The sequence below is a fragment of the Spea bombifrons genome, chromosome 9 (assembly GCF_027358695.1).
Source record: "Spea bombifrons isolate aSpeBom1 chromosome 9, aSpeBom1.2.pri, whole genome shotgun sequence".
In the NCBI taxonomy this organism is placed as follows: Eukaryota; Metazoa; Chordata; class Amphibia; order Anura; family Pelobatidae; genus Spea; species Spea bombifrons.
This window is the reverse complement of record NC_071095.1, coordinates 22,475,963-22,499,271: the sequence shown is the minus strand read 5'-3', so window position 1 is coordinate 22,499,271 and position 23,309 is coordinate 22,475,963. Positions and strand designations below refer to the sequence as shown.

At 43.3% G+C, this 23,309-nt stretch overlaps 1 protein-coding gene and 1 long non-coding RNA gene across 2 annotated transcripts; both read left to right on the top strand.

Annotated features, from left to right (window-relative positions):
• Window positions 1-14: 14 nt before the first annotated feature.
• On the top strand, window positions 15-15,095 carry LOC128504383 (zinc finger protein 106-like). The gene is made up of 13 exons (XM_053474416.1): window positions 15-66; window positions 632-1,099; window positions 1,455-1,512; window positions 3,907-4,360; window positions 4,710-4,762; window positions 4,879-5,024; window positions 5,471-5,605; window positions 6,026-6,142; window positions 6,518-6,709; window positions 11,771-11,833; window positions 12,176-12,295; window positions 14,420-14,491; window positions 14,996-15,095. Exons 2-13 carry the CDS (start codon window positions 701-703, stop codon window positions 15,092-15,094), a joined length of 1,908 nt encoding a protein of 635 aa, XP_053330391.1. The 5' UTR covers window positions 15-66; window positions 632-700; the 3' UTR covers window position 15,095.
• Window positions 15,096-19,564: 4,469 nt separating this feature from the next.
• On the top strand, window positions 19,565-22,054 carry LOC128504867 (uncharacterized). The gene is made up of 4 exons (XR_008355494.1): window positions 19,565-19,718; window positions 20,320-20,414; window positions 21,598-21,695; window positions 21,811-22,054. It is a non-coding gene; the product is annotated as an uncharacterized LOC128504867 (long non-coding RNA).
• Window positions 22,055-23,309: the final 1,255 nt, after the last annotated feature.

Sequence of the window (23,309 nt, the reverse complement as noted above, 5' to 3'; positions counted from 1 at the left end):
TACCGGAAGCGGAAGTGCGCGGTGGGAAAAACTTACTGGTAGTGCTGGTAGAGACGTGGCGTACAGGTGAGTGTCGGCCGTGGCCGGTTAATAATCGTTATGTAATGTTGCCCCTCAGCATAAACTATAACTCTGGCAGGAGTGCAGCTCTGTGAGTTAACTCGGCTTTATTTCGTAATATTCCTCTGTATGTTGTCATTGCTCTATGTCGCTAGTTTTGACATACATTCCTTACACAACATTCTACGTAATATGTTCTATTGCTTCGCTGTTGTGTTTATATTATAGTCATTTGGTATTTGGCTACTCTGCCCCAATTTGTTACATATGTGTGTGTTAATATAACCTCTAAGTCATCGATCACGGTTGTGTGTGTAATATATAATGTGTTAAACATTACCTACTGGTCATTAAGTTGTGTGTATGCATTATTAGTTATGTCACTTAAATTACTCATCACGATAGTGTGTGTGTGTGTGTATGAACATAGATTATAGATTAAATATAGGTTGATGATGGTCCCCATTTTTGGCGTTGTGTGAATATTTCTGATCCGGCTGATTGGTAACCGTGCAGGTTTCGTGTTATTGTAATGTATCATGTATTGTTATTCTGTATCACACTTTAGCAGAGTTGGCACCATAGAGACTCGGGCAGAAACTACCATTGGCACCAGGAGGGGAATGCAAGCTTTTCGTCAATGATGGATCCCAGAACCTGTGGAGGAAACTGGCAAGTTCATCCAAATCCATACAATGGCAACCAGTGGCATTTTAGTAATGCTGCTGAGAATTTCCCGCAAGCACAAAACAGGCCTGTGAGACATTGCGATTCAACTCAGGATAAAGAGAAAAGCTGCGATAAAACAAATATGTTCATTAAGGAGAAGTGCAAGAGGCCGAACAAACAGAGTGCCCCAGATTTAGAAATGCTAAGGTCTGGTTCTTGCCTTTCCGGATTAGTTAGCGAAGATGTGGGTTTCGGTGCAGCCGGTGGCTTTACAACCAGCACGCCGGTGGATGTAGCTACAGATAGCTGTGAATCTTGCACTGAACAGAATGATGGACAAGAGGCTGGAAAAAAGAGAAGGGCAACCGGGGTAAGTGACATAGTGCTCATTGGAGCGGTTTAGCCTCTGTCTAATGATAGCCCGTGACCTGCACTAGTCAATGAGCTTGGTTTTCATTGCATTGTATGGCAGTCGCCTTTATCCTGGGGGTTAATAGACAGTTTTATGAAGGATGCACTTTAGTCATAATCTTACTCTAGAATGTAATTAGTATTTTACACAAGTAAAAGGATCTTGTTGTAAACCATTACAGGTCCAGGGATAAGCAGGCAGGCTGCAGCCCATGTACTGGTCAATACAGCTGGCCTTTAATTCAGTTTGAATATATTCATGCATTTTGCATTGATGAAGCCTGTTCAAATGTTGTGGTGTTTTTTTTTTTAAGGATGGTTCCTCCTGTCCAGAAATTCCCGGTTTGGAGAGAAGCAGTAAAAAAAGAAAAGGTAAGATTTCTTCATATTAATTTTTTTTAATGTTATTTATTTTATTTTCTTGATTTTAAGCACAGAGTATTCGATTGTATCTATCACAAACGCATAAATACATACAGTTTAGACCTATTTAAAATTCCCGTTGGTTCACATACTTTACTTTAATAATATAGTTCTTATAGTCCCCGCATCACCAGGATTTAGTGTGCTTCGTAAATTTGAAATTCAAGGAGCTTGCTTATATTTTATATTTAATTTTAGTCTAATTTGCCCTATTGTAATTGATCTACCCAGCCCCTCCAAAAGAGAGATTTTTCTTTAAGAAATACTGGGTAGGTTGCAATTCCCCTCTCCATTTGACACTGGTATATCAATTGGGATTTAACTTTGGTCCAAATAATCCCTTTCGACTTTTTCCAGTTTCTTGCCACTTCTATTTTTATAGCTGTTAGTAGGTGGAGAAGAAACCTTAAATCGTTCTTATCTGTATTGGGGAGATTTAAGTGTAACAGAGCTTGATCTGGGGTCAAGCTACATTCTTGCCCAAAAATCCTTTGCAGGTGAGATGATATCAATTTCCAAAATTTCTTATTAGCTGTACAGCTCCACCAAATATGTAATTCACCACCCTTTAATTCTCCGCACCTCCATCAATTAGGTATAGCGTTATGATATATTTTAGCTAATATTGATGGAACCATATACCATCTGTTCATCAGTTTAAACTGTAGCTCATTGCGATTTAAACAATGCATGTGTTTCGTTCCCATTTCTTTAAAGCTGGGGGGAGAATTATACTTAAGGATTTTGTAATCATTCTATTATGATCGTTGGATTCTAATACTTAATAAAAATAGCTCCATTGCTCTTCTTACTATCAAAAATTTTTTACCTAAAAAGGTTTTAATCCTTAAATATTCAAAGCATTCCCCCGGAGATCGAGAATATTGCATTTGTAAAGTCGGGAAACTTTTAATAGCCTGACCTTCATATAAGTCTGAGATCTTTAATATGCCGTCTAGTTTCCATGATAGTTATATCTTGAATTATGTTTTCAATTATATTCAGTGGTAGAGACAGAATAATTTTGTCTTCAAGTCCCATTTTCTTTTTTATCTGGGTCCACGTCTTTAATAAATGGGCCAAAGTTAAGTTCTTGCATGTCTTCGCATATTCTATACATTTATTTTTAGGCAACCAAAAAAGTGTCTGAAGATCTTTAGATGGAATATTACTTTTAAGTTGTAGATCGTACCAAGATTCTTGTTGTGCGTTATCAAATAGTCATTAATGTGTTTTTTTTTTTGTTTTGTTTTTTATTTATTTTTTTGAAGCCCAAATACATTTATGTAATTTTTGGTAATCCATATATTTTAGCAGCATTTAACCTCCCCATCCAGGAAATGTATAGTTTTCGCCATTTTTTTAAATGATTGATTCATCTCCATTATAATTGGCATTATGTTTATTTCTATCCGTGCTGCAGGGTTCACTGAAATTTTTATACCCAAATATTCTATTGAATCTTTAGCCCAAGAAAAGCCAAATTTTTCCATCTGTATCTTCTGAGTCATTTTATCAAAGTCAGGATCTAATATGCAGTTGAAATCACCCAAAATCATAAGGAATCCCTGTTTTAATTTTCATTATCTTTTGAAAGAGAGACGTAAGAGAGTGCACCTGTGATCTGTTTGGTGCATATACATTGACCAATGTCACTTTTTATTTATTTCAATTATCATTATGTATCTACCGTCTGGATCAAGTTATAATTTTATATCGATCTATACCTTTAGGAAAAAACAATTGCTACTTCTCTTTTCAATGAGGCCTCAAATATAATGGGGAATCTCTGCATTTTTCATGTTTTGTCGCTAGATCTCCAATACAGCATATATTTATCTTTTCACTCCATAGTCTATTTAAAAGTATTGTTCGTCTTTGAGGGGAATAATCCTTGGGCGTTAATCGTGGCAAATCTAAGCATTATATTCAAATTGTTTAATATTTGTTACTATCCTGGAGATGCTTTCTTGTCGGCCGTTTACCAAAGGGAAATTGACACTAACTTATAGAACATTAAAACAACAAGACATTGAACAGTATACATCTCAATTTTACAAAGATATACATCCGCATGTGTCTCTCACTGCAATCCCCCAAAGGCAAGAAGCACAGGCGGGTATTTACCATCACAGATGGTGGTCGGAGCTTTTTAGGGTATATATCATTAGTAGGCATGATTTATCTCTTAAGAGAGGAACAAATGCAAATAAAAAAAATATATATATATATTAAATCTAGTGCCTAGTATATCTTCAGTGTTAGGATATTTAAATCCTTTAGTGCTCTGTCTTTCGAATATCATTGATATCATAATAGTTCTTAACTTATGTTATATCCAAGCTATAGCTTCGGAACACAATCATATTACAAAAAGAGAGCCGGAAGAGCCACGAACAGAATCGACTTTTAACAGGACCAAGAAGAAGACATTGAGAGCCACGCATGTTCCTGAAAACGGCGACACCAAGCAAGACCCCTGTACCAGTAAACCGATACGCAAGGTTAGGGGCTGGACATTTTCAAAGGAGACTGCGGTCAGCACTTCGACGTCCCTAGGCCAAGAGCTTGGACGTATATTGGAGAAGGGTGGCAGGAACACAGGCGGAGGGAACTGTGACAGCGATTCCAGCGTCGAGCTGGTGGAGATTCAAAGTCAGCAGTTGGAAGTGGTGCTGATAGACTCTGATTCTGACGACAGACCACACAGCCCGTCGAAAATGGGCAGAAGTACAGAGTCGGATGACGACGTGATTTTCATCCGTGAGCTCGGCTCAAATTACACAGCGGAACCCAAGTGAGTGTGAATCCCACACTTATAGCTTATTTACCGCCTGCGTGTAGCTCCTCCAGTGCTTCCATGCACCCCGTTTGACTTGATATTAGTATTTGCTCTGAGCTTTTCCTAACTATTACGTAGATGTGTCTTTTGATCATATTTAAAAGCTCTTTGAGATTAAGGCGTTTCAGACGCACCCACTGACTACCAACTAAAGTGATAAAAAAATATATTAACAAAAAAAAAAACTATTCTTTTAGTTGGTTTCTTCCTTTCAATGGCTTCTTATACTGGCATTTATTTTATATGCCTGATTATTACCGGTAACCAGATTTCTGTAACTTTTTACAATTTCCTTCCTTTGCAGTGTGGGCATTAATCAAAGAATATCAAAGAATTCCTGGTCGAAGAATTCCTCCAGTTAGTATTTCATTCTTTGAAGTACTGGGGATTTTATTTATCTTTTATTTTTTGCAGCTGTCCATTGGAATGATTGAAGGCTTTCCCTCTTAGTAAATCTACGTTCTTTTTCACAGGGGTATCATCAAAACCCAGAGGAGTCAAAGAGCCTACAGAAGGCAACTTTGAAGGACACAATGCTTCTGTTAACGCCATCCAGATATTCAGAGGCTTGCTTTATACCTGCTCTGCGGACAAAACCGTCCGCGCTTATAACCTTGTGGTGGGTTAGAACAGAATTCTGTGTAATAGGATTTCAGTGAGCTAGCACATCATGTTAGTCAACCATAATAGATTCAGTGTCCTGTGTGTGGAAGAGATTTTTAAGAAAAGCTGAACTCTGATATCTGAAATAGTTTAAAAAAAAAAAACAAATTTAAACAGTTTGTTTCTATGCTGCTGTCCAGCTGATGGCACAGAGATAAGCATTAGAAATATGGCCGCCAAATGGACTGAAGGTAGCATGTCTGAGATATATATATATATATATATATATATATATAGTGTGTGTGTGTATATATATATTGTATATGTGTGTTTTGATTTTTTTTTCTTAGTTAAAATAAAATCTGATCAGTAGGTATTTTGTGCTAATGTCTCTTGCTACATCTTCATTCTTGTTTCCTAAACATATTTTTCTGGTTGTTTCTTAATCTGTTTGAATCTCAGAATCGGCAGTGCATGGGTGTCTTTAAAGGCCATACATCGGAAGTGAACTGTCTTCTGGTAACGCAGACTTACAGAAAGTCTGCGATGCTCTTCACAGGTTCCAGTGACTGCACCATCCGCTGCTACTCAGTCAAGGTATTACTTCTCCTGTCGTGTGTGTGTATATATATATTTTTCTACTACTGATAATTTAAGTCCTATTTGAACCCGCACCATGAAGCAGCTCATTGCTTAATGTAAGAATAAAATTTTTAAAGGAAATAAAATCTCCACTTAACGTGCACCTGTTTAACCAAATTAGTGGCCTCTTTGCTTCAGATCCACGTTATAAGGTGAAAAGGTGAAAGACGCTGTCTGTGGTTTGAACAAAGTCTTATACTATGTCGGGCGCAATATTATTGCGACCAAACATCTGGTTTTGTATCAATTGACTAGCGTTGGCTCTCAAAGGTAGGAGCCGGTCCCCCCCATATTAGGATGTTTTTGTGGTCCCTTCTGTAAATTTGAGTCGTTGGGTGAATTTGTTTCTTTGACCTTGATTTCCATCTTCTGTAGACTCAGAAGTTTGTCAAGCAGATTGACTTCAGTGAACAAGTCCTCTGTCTGCATGTGCGATGGAGTATAGTTTATGTGGGTCTTGCCAATGGGACCGTGGTTACTGTTTCCCTTAAGGTGAGTAGATCTTATGGCAGAAGAAACTTACAAGCGTCTTTGTGATCAGTGACGTAAGATGTAGCACTTGCTGTAAGGAGCCTTCTTGATGCCGCTGAAATGGGGGTAAGTACTGAATGTTCGATGGAAGTAAGCTGAAAGGTGCTGGTGGTTTCGTGGAAGAGCTCAAAGACAACAGGATTGTGAAGGAAGCAGGTGAGGCTTCATAAATGGGCCAAAGGACAAGTGACCTCCTTGAAACGCCAGCAGAGATATGCAGGGGGAGGAAGACTACAGTTTGTGTACAGGAGGCCTTGATGATGCATTACTGAACTCCTGTGCCTTTGAGCAGAAGAGGGGATAAAATCAATTACTTTTCTTTCTTTGTCTTTCAAGAGCAAGAAGAAAATTGATGTATTTGAGTGTCACTCTCCCTGGGCGGTTAGCTGCTTGGCAACAGTACAAGGGAAGGCTCGTCGCTTTCTGCTCGTGGGATCCCGCGATTCTACCATTAGAGTTAGAGATGCTCGGAATGGTCTCCTGCTTCGAACACTTGAAGGACATACAAAGAGCGTCCGCTGCATGACGGTGAGGAGTGCTGGCGCTTACTGGCTTTTCCCTGCATATTATCCAGACAATGGCCTGTTATCCAGCATGATGTTGCGTATTGATTTCAGCTTCTAAATGCTGTGGGCGAGCCATTTGTCCTGATGCATAGAATAATAAGCGAGATTTATTCAATATGCTGTCAGATTTACCCATGGTATTGCGCGCTGTTGTTCAAGGTCTCCATGAGAGGCACCCTCTCGGGTTGGCCCCTTCAAGTTGGAGGCTTGAAATATTTTGCTTGTCTACAGACTCTTAGTTTAGCAGATAAAGCCCAGATACATCAACCTTAGTATATTCCCATTGGTGTGGCACAACCTCTGAGGAGTACCGCTCCTTTTAATGACATTTGTTTTGTTATAGAGAAGTTTAAAAGAATGGATGAATAGAGGTGTCTTTTTTCTTTGCTTACACATATGGATTGTATATCTTTATACAATAATATCTCTTGCCTGTTACGCACATAAGAAAAGGTATTTTTCCTGTGTATTAGTGGCAGTACGTATGGGTTGTTCTTTCCCCCCTCAGGACAAGCTTCTGAAAGATCAATCAAAAAGTAAACTCCTCCCCTCTTACGATAAAGGCCGGCAAACTGGTAGAGTCCTCAGTTTTTTCTTGTCCCTCGTAGGGTGAACAGCTTCGTGGATTCTTCTGATGGTTGTTGCCGGGGGGGTGAGTGTATGGCTGCGGTTTGCACTTCCCGGGTGGAAGTTCTGTGCTGCGCGCCTCGTAACTGGCTTACAGAGGCAGCGTTCACTCTATCCTTTTTGGTTAAGGAGCATGTGCAGCTGTGTGGAACAAACGCCCGGGTGGCTATTCGTTCCACTGTGATCCCGTAGCGCGATCTTAACATGCGCGGGACGGATCGTTTTTATGATGCCAATTCTGATTTGGCAGCCTTTTTTAAGCTGTGCAAACCTGACTGACCACAAGAGTGTGCGTCAGGTCAGGTTCCCGTGTCACCAAGCCCCCATACGGTTGTCTTGCATTGTATTTAATAAGTGTTTGCGGTTTGCACTTCCCGGGTGGAAGTTCCGTGCTTAGCGCCTTGTAACTGGCTTACAGAGGCAGCGTTCACTATCCTTTTTTGGAAATGGAGAAGCATGCGCAATTGTGTGGAACGCACGCCCAGGTGGCTATTCATTCCACTATGATCCTGTAGCGTGATCCGTCTCGCGCATGCTCAGATTGGTTTTATGGCGCCAATTCTGATTTGGCAGCCTATTTTAAGCTGTGCAAACCTGACTGACCACTAGAGTCCACACTGGTGTCTTGCATTGGATTTAATTTGGGTTTAACCCTTCATCTCCTGAAAGACATCTTGGCAAAAAGACATGCAGTCATTCTTATGCTGTTCCAAGATAATTTATCCCAGACCTTTCAGCATTTAAAGATGCGGCTAAGTCACCTGCAAAAAGGCATAAAAGGCTTTGTCTGACCGTTTATTCGGGGGAATGCGCTCGCTCATCTTCTGAGACGACTACTTTTTATGATTCAGGGGATGGATTTGTTTTTTCGCCTCAAGAAATTCACAAGTTTATTAAAGAGGGAGTGGAGTAACTCGAGCGAGCTTTTATTTCTAAGAGTTTTAAACAATTTTTCAGGTTTCAAGAATAGAGGTGCTTCCAAAGGTAGAGGTGCAAGCTGCACAGTATCTAAGTAAGCTGCGCTTCCTAAAGGGAGATATCGGGACTCAGACGCTATGGATGAGAGAGCTGAAACAGCCATTAGGAGAATGTTTCAGGCAGCTGTGTTTCAAGGTAAAGCAGCTTCAGCGGGAGCATCTGTTATCAAAGCAACCTGGGCTTCCCGCCCGATCCATGGGGCTGTCATCAGTGGACCGACGGGCAGTATGGGTTAGATCTCGGAAGGCGGTTACAGCCTCTAAAGCAGCCTTATGTGACCTGCTGATTGAACAAGGAAGACTTTTTTTTTGGTTCACCATTGGAAGGCAAGAGCAGGGGTCGCCTGCAACACTTTTAGAAAGCATGGCTTCAGTCTACAGAAAACACATGGATAACAGAGTGGTCTAGACAAATAGTTTTTGTAGGCTACAAGATCAGGTTTTTTCACTGTTCCTCGCGACCACTTCCTGTGTTCCTCTGATCTTACAAAAAAGAACAAAGTTTTGTCGGCAGTAGTGTTGAAATTGTTAGTGAAAGAGGTCATTCAATAAGTGCCCTCAGAGCATCAATGGAGAGGAGTATGTATTCTCGAATTTTTCCCGTGCCCAAACTAGATGGCACATTCCATCCGGATCTCGACTTAAAGGCCATCCGTCATTGGTTGTATTGCTTATCAACATTTCAGAATGGAAGCTGTTATATCAGTTTCCCACATCATCCGAGAAGGAGATTTCATGGTCACTATAGACCTAAAAGATGTGTATCTACATGTCCCTATGTCAGGAAGTTCCTGAGATTTGCTATAAGAACAAAGCATTTTCATCTCAAAGCTCTTCTTTTTCGGTTTGGCTACCGCTCCACGAGTCTTCACAAAGCTTCTCTGTCCAATGGCGGGGGAGTTGAGACCGTTTAGCCACCATCCCGTATGTCGACGACTGGCTTCTCAAGGCATCCTCTCCAAGTCAACTAAATCACCAACTGAAGACTTCAATAGCCTTTTTAAAACAGCACGAATGGATCATAAACATAGGAAAATCCTATCTCACTCCATCCAGGAGAATCTATTTCCTAGGTCACATTGTGGACTCTGTATCCCTCTTTTTGCCCCTTACTTCTCAGAAGATCACAGGCAGTAAACCATCTGCAACAATATCCAATTTGTATCATCAGGAAAGCAAAGAGTCTCCTGGGTCTATCAACCTCTACCATCCCAGCAGTAAGATGGGCCCTGTCATGAATGAGGCCACTTCAGTGGCAGATCCTCTCCAGCTGGTCCAGGTCTCAATAGGAATTAGATTCTAAGATCCAGGTGTCAAGAGTGGTTCTCCAACAGCTCAATTAGTGGTTTTGTTTTCAACCAGCAGACTGGTCCATTGTCACAACAGATGCATCAGACAGGTTGGGGTGCTCACTTTTGGTTCCACAGAGCCCCAAGAAGATGGTCTCCAGAAGAGACAAGCCAGTCATCCCACTAAAGGAACTGGATGCAGTTTTTCTAGCCCTTAAGGCGTTCAAATCTTGTATTATGTTCCACCAAGTAAGCTTCAGTCAGACAATGTGACTGTAGTAGCTTACCCCAACAGACAAGGAGGCACAAGGGCTTGGAAGCTTCAGTGTCTTTGTTCGGAGATATTTTTGTTATGGGCCAAAAATCAGCTGACAGATCTATTGGCATGTTATATCAGGCAGACTATCCGAGCAGGGGAATATGTTCTCAGAGTGGTCTGAGACCAGTTGTTTTTCGACAGGTTGGTTGTCGAGTTTGGGCGTACAGAAGTAGATCTCATGGCTACAGGACAAAACAAACAGTTTCTCTACAAAATGGACTATCCTCATTTTCTAGACGGACTAACAGTGATATGGCAATTCAAGCTAGCCTTTGTTTCCGCAGTAGCTCCGATTCCGCGTATCCAGAAGATCAAGAAGGACAAAGCCAGGGTGCTTGCAATCCTTCCCGTTTGGCCAAACCAGGGCTGCTTTACGGACCTGCTCTAGATGGCTATTTGTTCTTGGGAACTTCCAGATCTACTGGGAAACCACAATGTCCATATACACTCCATCCAGATGTTTCGTTTAACGGCATGGATGCTGCAAGGCTAATTCTACAGGATTAAGGTAGTCACGGTGCTATGGCCGGTCAGAAATTTACCTCAGCACTTGGTGCAAGTATTTGGAATGGTGCCAAGATCAATATTTCTTGACCTATCCTCCATCTGTTTCAGTCATCTTGCAGTTTCTCGAGAGGGGGTTCAGTGCAGGTCTCCAGGTGGCTACCCTGAAGGGACAAGTGTCCGCCCTCGGCCACTTCTTGCTTTGGACTTGGCCTCGGATCCCTTTTTATTAGTTGTTTTTTGCAAGGCTATTACTCTATATGGGCCTCTGTCCAGGTCGTCCTTTCCTTCCGGGGATTTATCTCTAGTTCTTCAAGCTTTATGTTCTGTGTCATTTGACCCTCTACAGGAGATATTTTTTAAACTCCTCCCTAAAAACTGCATTTTTGGTCGCCATCACGTCAGCTAGAAGAGGGGGTGAAATTCAGGATCTCTTGTCATCCAGTGAGTTCATTGTCTTTCATCAGGATAAAGTAGTTCTGCATCTCCGACCGCCTTTCCTCCCTAAAGTCTTGTTGCGGACTAACATTAACCAGCCTATAGTGTTACCCACCTTTTTTCCTAGTCCTTCTCCAGAAGAGATCATGTGGCATTCTTTGGATGTTGAAAGAGCTCTTCATGTCTATTTACAACGTACTGCAACACTTCGTGCACCACACCACCTGTCTCTTCAGTTTCATGAGAACTGTGGGTTAGGGGGTGTCCAAATCTACTCTGGCTAGATGCCTTGCTGATAGTATTCGTTTAGCCTATGTATCCTGTAAAGTGGATGTATCATCTCATTAAGGCGCACTCTACTAGAGCTATGTCTGTTTCCTGGGCAGCTAAGGCCTCCGCTTCCCCAGAAGAAATGCTCAAAGCGGCAACCTGGTCTTCATGGAATACTTATGTTAGCCATTATAGGCTAGACCTTTCTGCAGTTTCGGAAGCTGCATTGGTGGGCTGTCATGTTCTTCTAGCGGTCAATGCCTCTATCCCACCCATCTAAGGGATCTTTCTATATCCCATATGTAGTGCCGCTATACGCAGGAAAAAACAATTTCTTACTGTAAATTTTCTTTTTCCTAGCATAATGGCAGTACGTAGTTCCCTCCCTTATACGTTAGAGTGAGTAGTATTTCTTGCTATTACTGAGGACCCTACCAGTTTGCTGGCCTTTATGGGTAAGAGGGGGAGGCGTTTACTTCTTGATTGGTCTTTCAGAAGCTTGTTGTGAGGGGAAAGAACAACCCATACATACTGCCACTATACTAGGAAAAAGAAAATTTATGGTAAATTGTTTTTTCAGAACTGTTTTGTTCTTGCAGGTCGTCAAAGATATTGTGTTCAGCGGATCCAGTGACCAGACGGTTCATGCCCACAACATCCATGTAAGTATGCGGATCGCGCACTGAGACGTGTTCCAGACACCTAGACCTAAATAAAGCTACTGTGGCCCTCTATTTGTTACACTCTAATTGTGTTGATCATAGCATAAGATAGCTATTCAGTGCTACGAGTAGGCAGTTAGAAGCTGGCTTCGGTAATGTTTCCTGGGTGTATTTATTGACCTTGAACTGCGTAAATAAGATGAAATGTTAACATCTGATATGAGCCTTTGGACAAGTGCTCCTCTTCCTTCTGAACGGATCTCCAATGAGTTGTGACATTTGCTGGCATCTATAATTAGATGACTTTTCGTCCTCATTTTCATCCACTTCTTTTTGTCTCAGACCGGGGAGTTGGTGCGCATTTATGAAGGGCACAATCATGCCGTGACGGCCATCAATATCTTGGGGAAGGTCATGGTGACGGCCTGCTTGGATAAACTTGTTCGTGTCTATGGGCTGCAGGTAAAGAAGATGGCTCTGTCAGTGTTACTCCTTCTCGCAGTATTCCACCCCGTAAATGAATTTAAAATACTCCCTACGTTTTTAAATGCCCTTACCCATAGGTTTTGATTCTGCCAAGGGGCCGCTGCACAAAGATGCGTTGAGCCCCTTACCTTTAACCCCTTAACGACAATTGCCGGTCCTGGCATGACACTGAAAAGCATGTGCTTTATGACAATTGACGTGCCAGGACCGGCACGTCTTTAAACGGGTGCAGAAAGCGATCTACTTTTGCTTTCTGCACCCAAAAAGCCAAAAAAAATAAAGTGTGTGTGTATAAAATATATTTTTGTGAGCAAGTCCTAAAATTAGCATATTAGCTTAAAACAATTCTCGCATGGAAAGAGTTAAAATACTGGCATATTAAATGCCCGTGGGGTGTCTACTTTTAAAAAAGGTATGATTTGATGGGGTAAATTGAATTGGCCGGGTTCAACAATGTCCCAATTAACACGGGGGGAAGGATGGCCACACATCTAATTTCCAATTAGAAAAATGCACACGTACCAAATGTGGCCTTTTAGTTCCCCAAAAAATTGACAAACCCATGCATGTGGGGTATCACTGCGCTCAGGAGATGTTGCTGAACACATATTGGGGTGTCGTGTGACAGCGGCATATACCAGGAGCTGTAAATTCATACATAAAGTAGGTGTGTGTGGGGAAAAATACACACACAAATACTACTGCAAACTTTGAAAAAATGCTGGTGGTAAAATGTGTGCATGCAAAGAGTTAAAATACCAGCATTTAAAATAGCCTGGGGTGTCTAGTTTTCAAAAATATATGGTTTTGTTGGGCACACTGAAATGGCCCGGCTCAAAGATGTACCAAATAGGGCATGGGCAGTGGATCCCCAAATGCCAAAGTTCAACAATGAAAAATGTGCATGCCCCAAATGTGGCCCTATTGTCCCCAAACAGCCAGGCAAAATCATTCATGTGGGGTATCACTGCGCTCAGGAGATGTTGCTGAACACATATTGGGGTGTTTTGTGATAGTGACATAAACGAGAACCTGTTTATTCATACCTGAAGTAAAATGTGTGTGGCAAAAAAATGACTACCATAAAGTTTGACATAGGCTGCTGGTAGAATAAGTGCATGGAAAGTTAAAATACCAGCATTTGAAATACCCTGGGGTGTCTAGTATTCAAAAATATATGACTTGATGGGGTAAATTGCATTGGCGGGGTTCAAAGATACTTGAAATGGCACATGGGGGGAAGAATTACCAGATTTGGAAAAAATGGCTTTGAAATAGCAAAACGCTACCTGTACTTATTGCCCCATAATGGGTAGAAAAAAGCAAAAAAACATAAAAACATTGGGTATTTCTAAACTCAGGACAAATAGTAGAATCTATTTAGCAGGTTTTTTCATTACCTTTTATAGATGAGTAAAAGATTTTTCAACTAAAAGTTAGAAACAGTCATTTTTTTCTAAGTGTTTAACCATATTTTATACTTTTTTTAATAGTAAATAATATGATACAATCAAAACAATGTCATCTAAAGAAAGCCCTTCTTGTCCTGAAAAAAATATCTAATGTGTGTGGGTTCAGTAAACGGGAAAGAAAATTACCGCTAAACACAAGCAGCGCAGAAATGTTAAAAAGGCCATTGTCACGAAGGGTACAAAAACTAAAATCAGCCTTTGTCACGAAGGGGTTAAATAGCTGGCATGCTTTAAGAAAATCACTTCTCGTCGTAGAAAGGAATGGAAACCTTACAGTTGTAGTCGCGCTGCCTAATGTTTTCACCAATGCACAAGGTGGAGGGTGCTTAAAAATGCTTACTTCTGTCTAGCAAGCATTTATTTATAACGCTTAAGCTGTAATGAGTGTACTCGGCAAGCGAAAGGCCAACCGGTCAGTGATGTATTTATAGGCTTTGCTGCCCTAGACTTGTTTATAAACACAGCAGCAACTCTTGATTGCATATAAATGTTGTCGACGCATCATACAGGCCTAAGGACGTGAGCTATATGATATATTTAATATAATTTCTACCCAAAATAGTATAACTCGCTTTGACTTGCGTCTGGTAAAATTTACGGTAACCTGATTTGTCTTTGTCTCCACAAGTCCCATGTACAATTAAAAGTATACAGTGGACATTCAGACAAGATCATGTGTTTGTCGATTCACGAAAGCATGGTAGGTGACTTATTGTATTTTTTTTTTGTTCATGTCTTGGTACACTCATAAATACGTACACATTTTTGTCCATAATCTAATGTACCCTTAGAGTTGCAAATTTCCCCTGTCTAACCGGGCTTATAGGAAAACAGATATAGCCACACTGGTCCAAGAGGATAACTTTTATTGGGTCAATATAAACTAATATGTAGAGTCATATGGGCATTTGTGAGTTCTCAAGAGACATCCGAGGGTCCTAATGTTATGTGATTCTACATACTTTTCTATGATAGGACTTACCTCCTTTGACTAGAGACGCCAATGCTTATGGGGAAATGGTATTAGTGTGTTACTGTGTGTGTATGGTGTTAATATTTGCCCTTAATATGTGTTGGTGTATGCTGTCAGGGGTGAACCCAAGGTTAGTGGTGCATGGTAGAGGGGGATAGTGTGTTTTTTAACGTTATACGTATTTCTGCTTTCACGTATTTTCTGCTTTTACTAATTCCTCCTTTCTTGTAGATCTACACCGGTTGTTACGATGGCAGTGTGCAAGCTGTGCGCCTGAACCTGATACAGAATTACCCAGGAAACCGCCATCTAACGGGGAGGAACAAATAAAAATAAAACATTTTCTTTTGCTTTTATTTATTTACCAGCACGTATCTGCACGTACGTTTTTGTTTGGTGTGTTTGGGTCTGTGTGGCAGAGCCTGTGTTGGTGTGGCAAACCCCGTGTTGGTATGGCAGAGTGTGTGTGACCATATTCCTATCATGCTCAGGTTCCAGCATGTACTGGCTGTTAGCAATTTTATATTTTTGTTCAATTTTGGGGTGTTAACCACACCTTTATTAAAAGAAAGTAACACACCAAAATTGGACAGAAAAATGTGACAGCAAATTTTTTTTTTATAAAGGTGGGGGGGTCATTTTCGGTTTCAGTCAAGTGAATGCTAAATTGTCAGGTCCAGATTTTTCATTTCGGTGCATCCCTATATAGATACTAGGCCAGACACTAAAGTGGTAGACCTACACCACATCGATGTTTGGCTTAGTATATAGTGATAGGGCTTATCCTGCATTACTGTTAATGTCTAGCTCAATGTATAGTGATAGGTGTTATGTTGTGCCACTGTATATAGTGATAGGTGTTATGCTGTACCACTGTCAATGTTTGCCTCACTATTTAATTTTAGCAGTTATGCTGTACCGCCGTCAATGTTTGTCTCAGTGTCACACACTGGGTAAGCAGGTTAGCGAGGGGCATCGGTGCAGGGATAGTGTTGTCTGTTTGTACACTGCGATTCATGGTGCAAGGTAGACAGGCACACAGACAGAAGTGCGGGACTGGAACTGGCAAGGCTGATGCTGAAATACTGACTGCACTTCTCACCCTAATAAAGTTGCCAACAAATATATAAACATAATATAAATTAGAGGTTATTAGGGTGAAAAGCGCAGACAGTATTTTGTTTTTTGTATACATTGTACAGCCAACACACTGTAGCTGCAGCATGCTCACACTGGTGGGTAGGCCTCATATTATACATTTGTATTATTTGAGCCTGAGACTAGCTTAGCGCACCGACATTTTTTCTTTTCCCTGTTTAACCCCTTAGTTCCCCTATAGACGTACCGGGACGTCCAAAAAACGCCCACAAAGAAACCCCTATGGACGTCCCGGTACGTCCAGCCTTTCGTGCAGCGTCAGGGACACATCCCTGCCGCTGCACGGGAGACCAGGCTGTCGTTTGACAGCCTGGACTCCCCCCTGGCAGCAGAAGCCGGCATTGCCGGCTTTCTGCTGCCCGATCTCCCGTAACAGCTTCCGGCATGAAAGCCGGTAAGCTGTTACGGTTGAAAGTGCCCGATCGCGCGATCGCGCAGTTGAAACGCGCGATCGGGCATTCCCTTCCGGGTTACGTCACTGCTGACGTAACCCGGAAGGTCATCGGAGGACAGGATATCCCCTGCGGGCATATCCTGCCCTCCGATGAGGCACAGAGACGCTGCGATCTCTATGCAGGTCTGTGAGGACCTGCATAGAGATCACAGTGTGATCGGTGCAGGGGGATCGCGGGGAGGGGAGTGAGAGACCATCTCTCTCACTCCCCCTCCCGTCCTGTAAGAAAAAGCAGAAAAAAAAAAAACGGTTAGTCATTTAAAAAATAATATTAAAAAAATCATTAAAATATTAATATAAATAATACAAAAAAAAATTATAATGTGGGCTGTGATGTCATTGTGACATCACTGGCATGTTCAGGAGGTCCCTAGGAGGACCTCTAACCATTACTGTGTAAAAATAATGTATAAAAAATAAAAAAAATGTAAAAAAATTAAAATAAAAAAAAAATTAAAAAAAAATATATAAAAAAAGATAATAAAAAAATTATTAAAAAACCTTACTTCCCATTGCCCTAGCATAACATCTAGCCAGTATAACCCTCCTGCCCCCGTTCACAACCCCCAAACCCGTTAAGCCATAGGCATAAAAATTTTACAAAATTGTACACCTAATAGAACGCTCCCTGGTGCTGGGAAAGTCTGGAAAATCTATATAAATTAGGTATTTCTGAAATCAGGACACCTGAATTAATAAACTTGGAGGGGATTTTCCATCACTTTACCTAATTTTGTGAGGATTCAGAGGGAAAATGTAAAAAAAAATTAGTTTAATTTTCTAATCTTCGCTAGTTTTTACTAAATTTCTCATTCTAAATTTCCAGCTAATCATCCAACTATGGTATCAAACGAAAGCTCTATCTCTCCTTGAAAAAACGATATATAGTTTACATGGGTACACTATTCACAGGAAAAGAGAATCATCGCTGAACCGACATACCCCAAAAATGGCAAAATTGCTCTGGGCTTTGAGGTACCAAAAACCCCTGGGATTGAAGGGGTTAAACACTGACAGGGGTACAGCATAACTGTTAGTAAATAATAACGATAGATGCTATGCGGTTTTAAAGTGTGTGTGGGGGGGGGGGGTTCCACGTACAGGATCCGCCCTAGGTGCCAAGTACTCTAGGTACGCCCCTGCGCACAACAGTTTTTCTTAGACTTGTGCATTCGTCTTCGGGCGAACATGAAAACGAGCACGAAGAGTCGTTTTTTTTTTTTTTTTTTTGTTCGTTCCAAAGAAACTTAGAACAGAATACAGTGCCGGCAAAACGTAGATGAAGACTCACAACCTATTCTTTAAATGGAATATCCTTGGGGGAAACTACCAATGAGAAGGATTTAGGAATAACGGTTGAGAATAGTGCGCAATGCCAGAAAGCAGCTGTGAGGGCCAATAAGCTTTTGGCATGCATAAAAAGAGGTAAGGGAGGAGGATATTATATATATTTTTTTTGCCTTCTTTTGGATCAAGAATAGGAAGCTTAGGTAGAAAGGTTGAACTTGATGGACTTAGGTCTTTTTTCAACCTTACGAACTATATTTATTTAATTTACCAGCAGCTTCTCTCGGTGCAATGATCATCCATCCCCACCAGAGGGCAGCAAGGCTCAAATATATCATATAACTGAATGTCATGAAAATGCTGACCCCTGCTGGTCACTTGTGCGCATGACGGTTCCATTAACAATATTAAGTTGGAATTTGTTATACTTTGGCGCTATCGTGTGGACATAATATGCAATTACGTGTCAGCTTTAATGGTGTGACTGTGATTTATCATTTGGCGTCATTGTGTGGAGTGTGAGTGAAGGGCAGTAAGTGGTACCTTTGAGAAGATGCTGAGTGCATGTAACAAAATCAACATGACATGCGACATCACAATGTTGCAGGTTCGTGTGTGTAAAATATTTTTCGTGTTTTACGTTGTTTAGCGAATCCCAATGTTTTGGTGAATCTAATTCTATTTAGAGTGTTTTTTCCTCATTCATTTTCCACCAACTTGGATTTATTCCAATATGGAGCAACTGGACACCGACAAGCACAGCCGCTATAACAATTACTAGGATGTCACCCAGGATCAAACCAGCAGCGCTTCGCATGGCAAGTCACACGACTACCCATTAGGCTAATAGAGAGCTGGCTGCTTTCCCTCCCCATAGATATATGATGCCTGCCGCGTATATGTGAGTCAGGAACAGGCATTAAATAACCATGGGGAAGAACATCATAAATCTATCTCGTGGTGTAGAGGTTAGGTGACTAACCTATGAGCCGAAAGGTTTCCGGTTCGAACCAGTGTCTGTATACAGCACCATAGGGGCTGTACGTGCGTTTTAGGTTTTAGAGCGGCGGATTTGAGGATATCTATCATGGACGAGCTTGTTCAGGTTGCTGCTCTTGCGACTCGGTGCATTGCCTGCCATGTAGTTGGTCCCTGGTTCTAATCTCCATGAGTCCTGGCGAGTGGTTGTATATGTGTATGAACGGTGGTGTGGGTCAAGACGAATGGGATGGAGGCGGAGCACCTAGTTTTTTTGTCCCTGATGTGAATATAATGAATGTAAAAACATAATGTTCCGGTGTTTACTTTTAGGTAGCATGCAAGGTGTTTCTACCAGGAATCAAACCTGTGCTCCACAGCACCGCAGGTGTCACAGCTACCCGCTGCAGCACCAGGCAGCTTGACTGTGTTATTTCCCGCGTATATATTATGCCTGACTCGCTAAAACTTTAACAATACAGACAACCTTCATTTTTTTTAAATTAGTTATATTAGTTTTTTGTTTTTTTTGTCCTCCGTCTGGTTTCTTAAAACAGCTGTAGGAGAGAGAGAGAGAGAGAGAGAGAGAGAGAGAGAGAGAGAGAGAGAGAGAGAGAGAGAGAGAGAGAGAGAGAGAGAGAGAGAGAGAGAGAGAGAGAGAGAGAGAGAGAGAGAGAGAGAGAGAGAGAGAGAGAGAGAGAGAGAGAGAGAGAGAGAGAGAGAGAGAGAGAGAGAGAGAGAGAGAGAGAGAGAGAGAGAGAGAGAGAGAGAGAGAGAGAGAGAGAGAGAGAGAGAGAGAGAGAGAGAGAGAGCGCGCGCAGCAGGGGGCAGCAGACGATGAGCAGGTGGTAACAGGAGCAGGCAGGGGGCAGCTGATAGAGGGCGGCACGGGGCAGCAGGGGCAGCTGACAGAGGGCAGCAGGCAGGGGGCAGCTGACAGGGGTCAAATATGACACACAGGATGCTGTGAGATTGAGATATTCTTCATGTTGTCATGTATGTTACAGAGAAGACACGCACCGCCACGGGGGGCACACTGCACCATCGGGGCTGGACTGGGAATTAAAACCAGCCCTGGTAAGAATTGAATACCAGCCACATCTTTCACCGTAGCGTTTTTGGGGACACTTGCGAGTGTCGACTTCTGCCTCCAATATTTTGTGTTCAGAATCGGAGCAAACCCTGTATTTTACATTGTGCATATGAGTATAAGCGGAGTGGACGGGCACTCTGTATCATGCCAACTGGTGGCATAACGATAATAGCATCCGAATGTTTGGTGGCAGTTACCCCGGCGAACCACTTAAATAACGAAGCAGGCTTCAGGAGCGGTATACATATTTGCATGCATGTGTAAATTAGCCTCTACCACTAATGCTGGGAGTCTGTTCCATTTATCTACCACTTAGGCGGTGAGGTAAAACTTTCTTAAATTGCATTTCAACCTCTGACCTAACTATAAATTTATAGTTCAATTAAAGAGCCAGCCCTGTATTTTGTATACTTTAATAGATGTCAGCCCTGTAAGATGTATAGTTAATCAGAAGCCTGCAGAGTTTTTTTCCCTTCTTCCATTGGGTACGAGAATACGTATTGAATGAATTCCAAAGCATTTTGCCAGCGAGAGAAGTGTTAATGTGTGTAACCATTGCATTGTGTATAATTTCTGTGTTATCAGGATTTGTCATCGTGTGATCTCCCTGAGCCGGACTCCGCGCCTCCACCACCTTTGGAGACAGAACTCTTATCGCTCCTGATCGCTTGCGTTGCTGGGTGAGTAGACAATCCCTGGATAAACCGAGTAGGTGCCATTTGCCCGTCTCCGCCGTCCTCTGCGAGTCTCCTCACACTCTGCTACTCTCTCCCCCTGACTCCTCTGTCATCTGCCGCTCTGCTCTGCTGCCTGCCAGAGTCCGCTGCCGTTTTCCAGTCTCCTCAGACTCAACTATTGTCTTCCTGGACTCCACTGCCATTTTTCGCTCTGCTGTCTTCCAGTCTCTCCACCCTCCGCTCTCCGTCTGCCAGTCTCTCCACCCTCCGCTGCCGTTTTCCAGTCTCTCCATACTCCGCTCTCGTCTGCCAGTGTCCTCTTATGTCTCCCCAAACTCTGACGCCATCTACCAGTTTCCCCAGACTCCACTGTCGCTTTTCTGTCTGCTTTGCTGTGTGCAATAGTCTGCTGCCATTTGCAAGTCTTCCTCGACTCCACTACCATTTGCTTGTCTCCACTGCCTTCTGCCTGTCTCCCCCTCTCGGCTGCCGGTCTCGCCAGTCTCCTCACGCTGGGCTGCCAGTCTCCTCACGCTGGGCTGCCAGTCTCCTCACGCTCGGCTGCCAGTCTCCTCACGCTCGGCTGCCAGTCTCCTCACGCTCGGCTGCCAGTTTCCTCACACTCAGCTGCCGGTCCCGCCAGTCTCCCCACGCTCTTCTCCCAGTCTCCCTGATGCCTGCTCCTGCTTTCACAACTCGGAGCAGTCTCCCTCACACTCGGCTGCCAGTCTCCCCAGTCTCCCTCACACTCGGCTGCCGGTCCCGCCAGTCTCCCTCACTCTCAGCTGCTGGTCTCGCCAGTCTCCCCACGCACGCCTGCCAGTCTCCCCCACGCTTGGCTGCCAGTCTCGCCAGTTTCCTCACACTCAGCTGCCGGTCCCGCCAGTCTCCCCACGCTCCTCTCCCAGTCTCCCTGATGCCTGCTCCTGCTTTCACGACTCGGAGCAGTCTCCCTCACACTCGGCTGCCAGTCTCACCAGTCTCCCTCACACTCGGCTGCCAGTCTCCCCCACACTCGGCTGCCAGTCTCCCCAGTCTCCCTCATGCTCAGCCGCCAGTCTCCCTCACGCTCGGCTTTCAGTCTCCCCAGTCTCCCTTACACTGTGTTTCCTTCCTCGGGCCGTGTACAGCGCTGCGGAATGTTATGCTGAAGAGCGCGTGACGTGCGTTTTGTAAATGCCTGCAGGTTGCTTCCGGGAGGAACAGGTTTACCTGGATGGGATTTTATGCATCCTGCGGCACGGGCGCACCATTCATTTCCACCTTTTGGCTGATCTTGGAAAGGTAAGCGTTCTCGGGCTCAGTAAGCCTGGCCTCGCTCCTCGGGGTGTGAGGGATACTCAGAGCGGGCGCTCCCTTCATTATGGAAATGTGTTCCATGCATGTCCTCCTACTTTAGGTGTCATATGAATATGTAGAAGGTCTCAGGAAGTTTGCCGCCTTGGAGAACGTTCGGACTGCGCCAACTACAAAACAGTTTGTACTCCTTGATGGAATAGGCATCGGGGCACCCAATGAAAACTCGGACGGACACCAAAGAATCCTTCCTCTGCTGACAGCGTTGTCTCGCACCACAATAGTTACAATTAGCTGTTAGTTAGCTTTGTGGCCCCAACTTCATTTCTAGGGGCTCGTGGCCGGCACCCAGGGCCGGCCCAAGACTTAATGCCGCTTGGGGCGAAGTTTAAAATGCACCATTTCAAACTTCGCCGACGCCATTATCTACCCTCCCCCCTTTGTACTTACCGTTAAACAGTCCTGCGGCGAGTCTCCCTGCTCTGCCACGGTGCCGGCTTGTAATGCTGAGCGCCGGAAATTGACGTCACTTCCGGCGCTCAGCATTACAAGCCGAGACCGAGCTAGAGGGCTCGCAGAGGAGAGAGAGGGGCACCGAGCGGGTAGGCGAAAACCACTCGACGCCCCTCTCTCTCCTCCGCTTCAAAAAAAAAAAAACCACAAAAAAAAAACGCGCGGGGCGGCAAAGTGCCACCCCTTCAAAAGTACCGCCTGGGGCAATTGCCCCACTCGGCTCCATTGTAGGGCCGGCCCTGCCCGCACCCTGCAGTATTCATCGATGGAGACTGGCGTAAGGTCCAACCACAGGAGGACTTGTTTCCAATGCTGTCTCATGTCCCAAGCCCCAGCTTGGCTGGCTGCCCAGTCCCACGTTCGCTGCGGACCACCCAGGGCATTTCCATGCGCTGATCCTGCTGCACGTTCCTGTGGCCAATTCACAAAGGGGTGGAGATTTTGCCTATTTTTGTGTGTTTTTTTTACACAAATACTTTGATACATTGAATGGTTTCTTCGGTGTTTGTTGCCGTCCCGATATCCTCATCTAGAATTTCTAAAGTGGCAAATCTTTTCCAAAGACTACCTGATGGCTAGTTCGCTCTGTTAGTGACCATCGCTTTTTTACACAGTGAAGCCAAACCGTTTATTTCCACATAAAAAAATGTTCATATTTCTGTCTGGCATCAAATAAATGATTCTGGTGGAACTCTCCCTCCCTCTCTCGCTCCCTCACTCTCTCTCTCCCTCCCGGGGGCCGGCAGCAGACGTTTCCATTTTATGAGATTCCATGTCCATTTGCAAATGATCCCTGGACCGGTCAAGGTTTCTTAAGATTCAATGTCACGTTTTCACTACTAGATAACAGTGCAGATGGCTTATTAGTGGCAACTACAATCACGTTTGGCTCCGTGCCATGAACAGCCTGAGCAGTCACTGTCCAGATATAACAGGCATTCTGCTTATCTTCACAATCAATTTCATACAAAGCACTGGCACATTCACGGGGAGGAAGAAATGCTCTCAACCGCAGAGAATAACAACCCCTAGTCCCCTCAAAATGCGGACCTCTGCTAGTCATGGGTTGCCATGACTGTTCCATTAATA

What these genes read in the sequence shown, in the direction of transcription:
- LOC128504383 (XM_053474416.1), top strand. Translation starts at nt 701, where the DNA reads ATGATGGATCCCAGAACCTGTGGAGGAAACTGGCAAGTTCATCCAAAT. An exon ending in CTGGTCGAAGAATTCCTCCA is followed by an intron (nt 4,763 to 4,878) that starts GTTAGTATTTCA and finishes TCTTTTTCACAG; the next exon opens with GGGTATCATCAAAACCCAGA. An exon ending in TCCGCGCTTATAACCTTGTG is followed by an intron (nt 5,025 to 5,470) that starts GTGGGTTAGAAC and finishes TTTGAATCTCAG; the next exon opens with AATCGGCAGTGCATGGGTGT.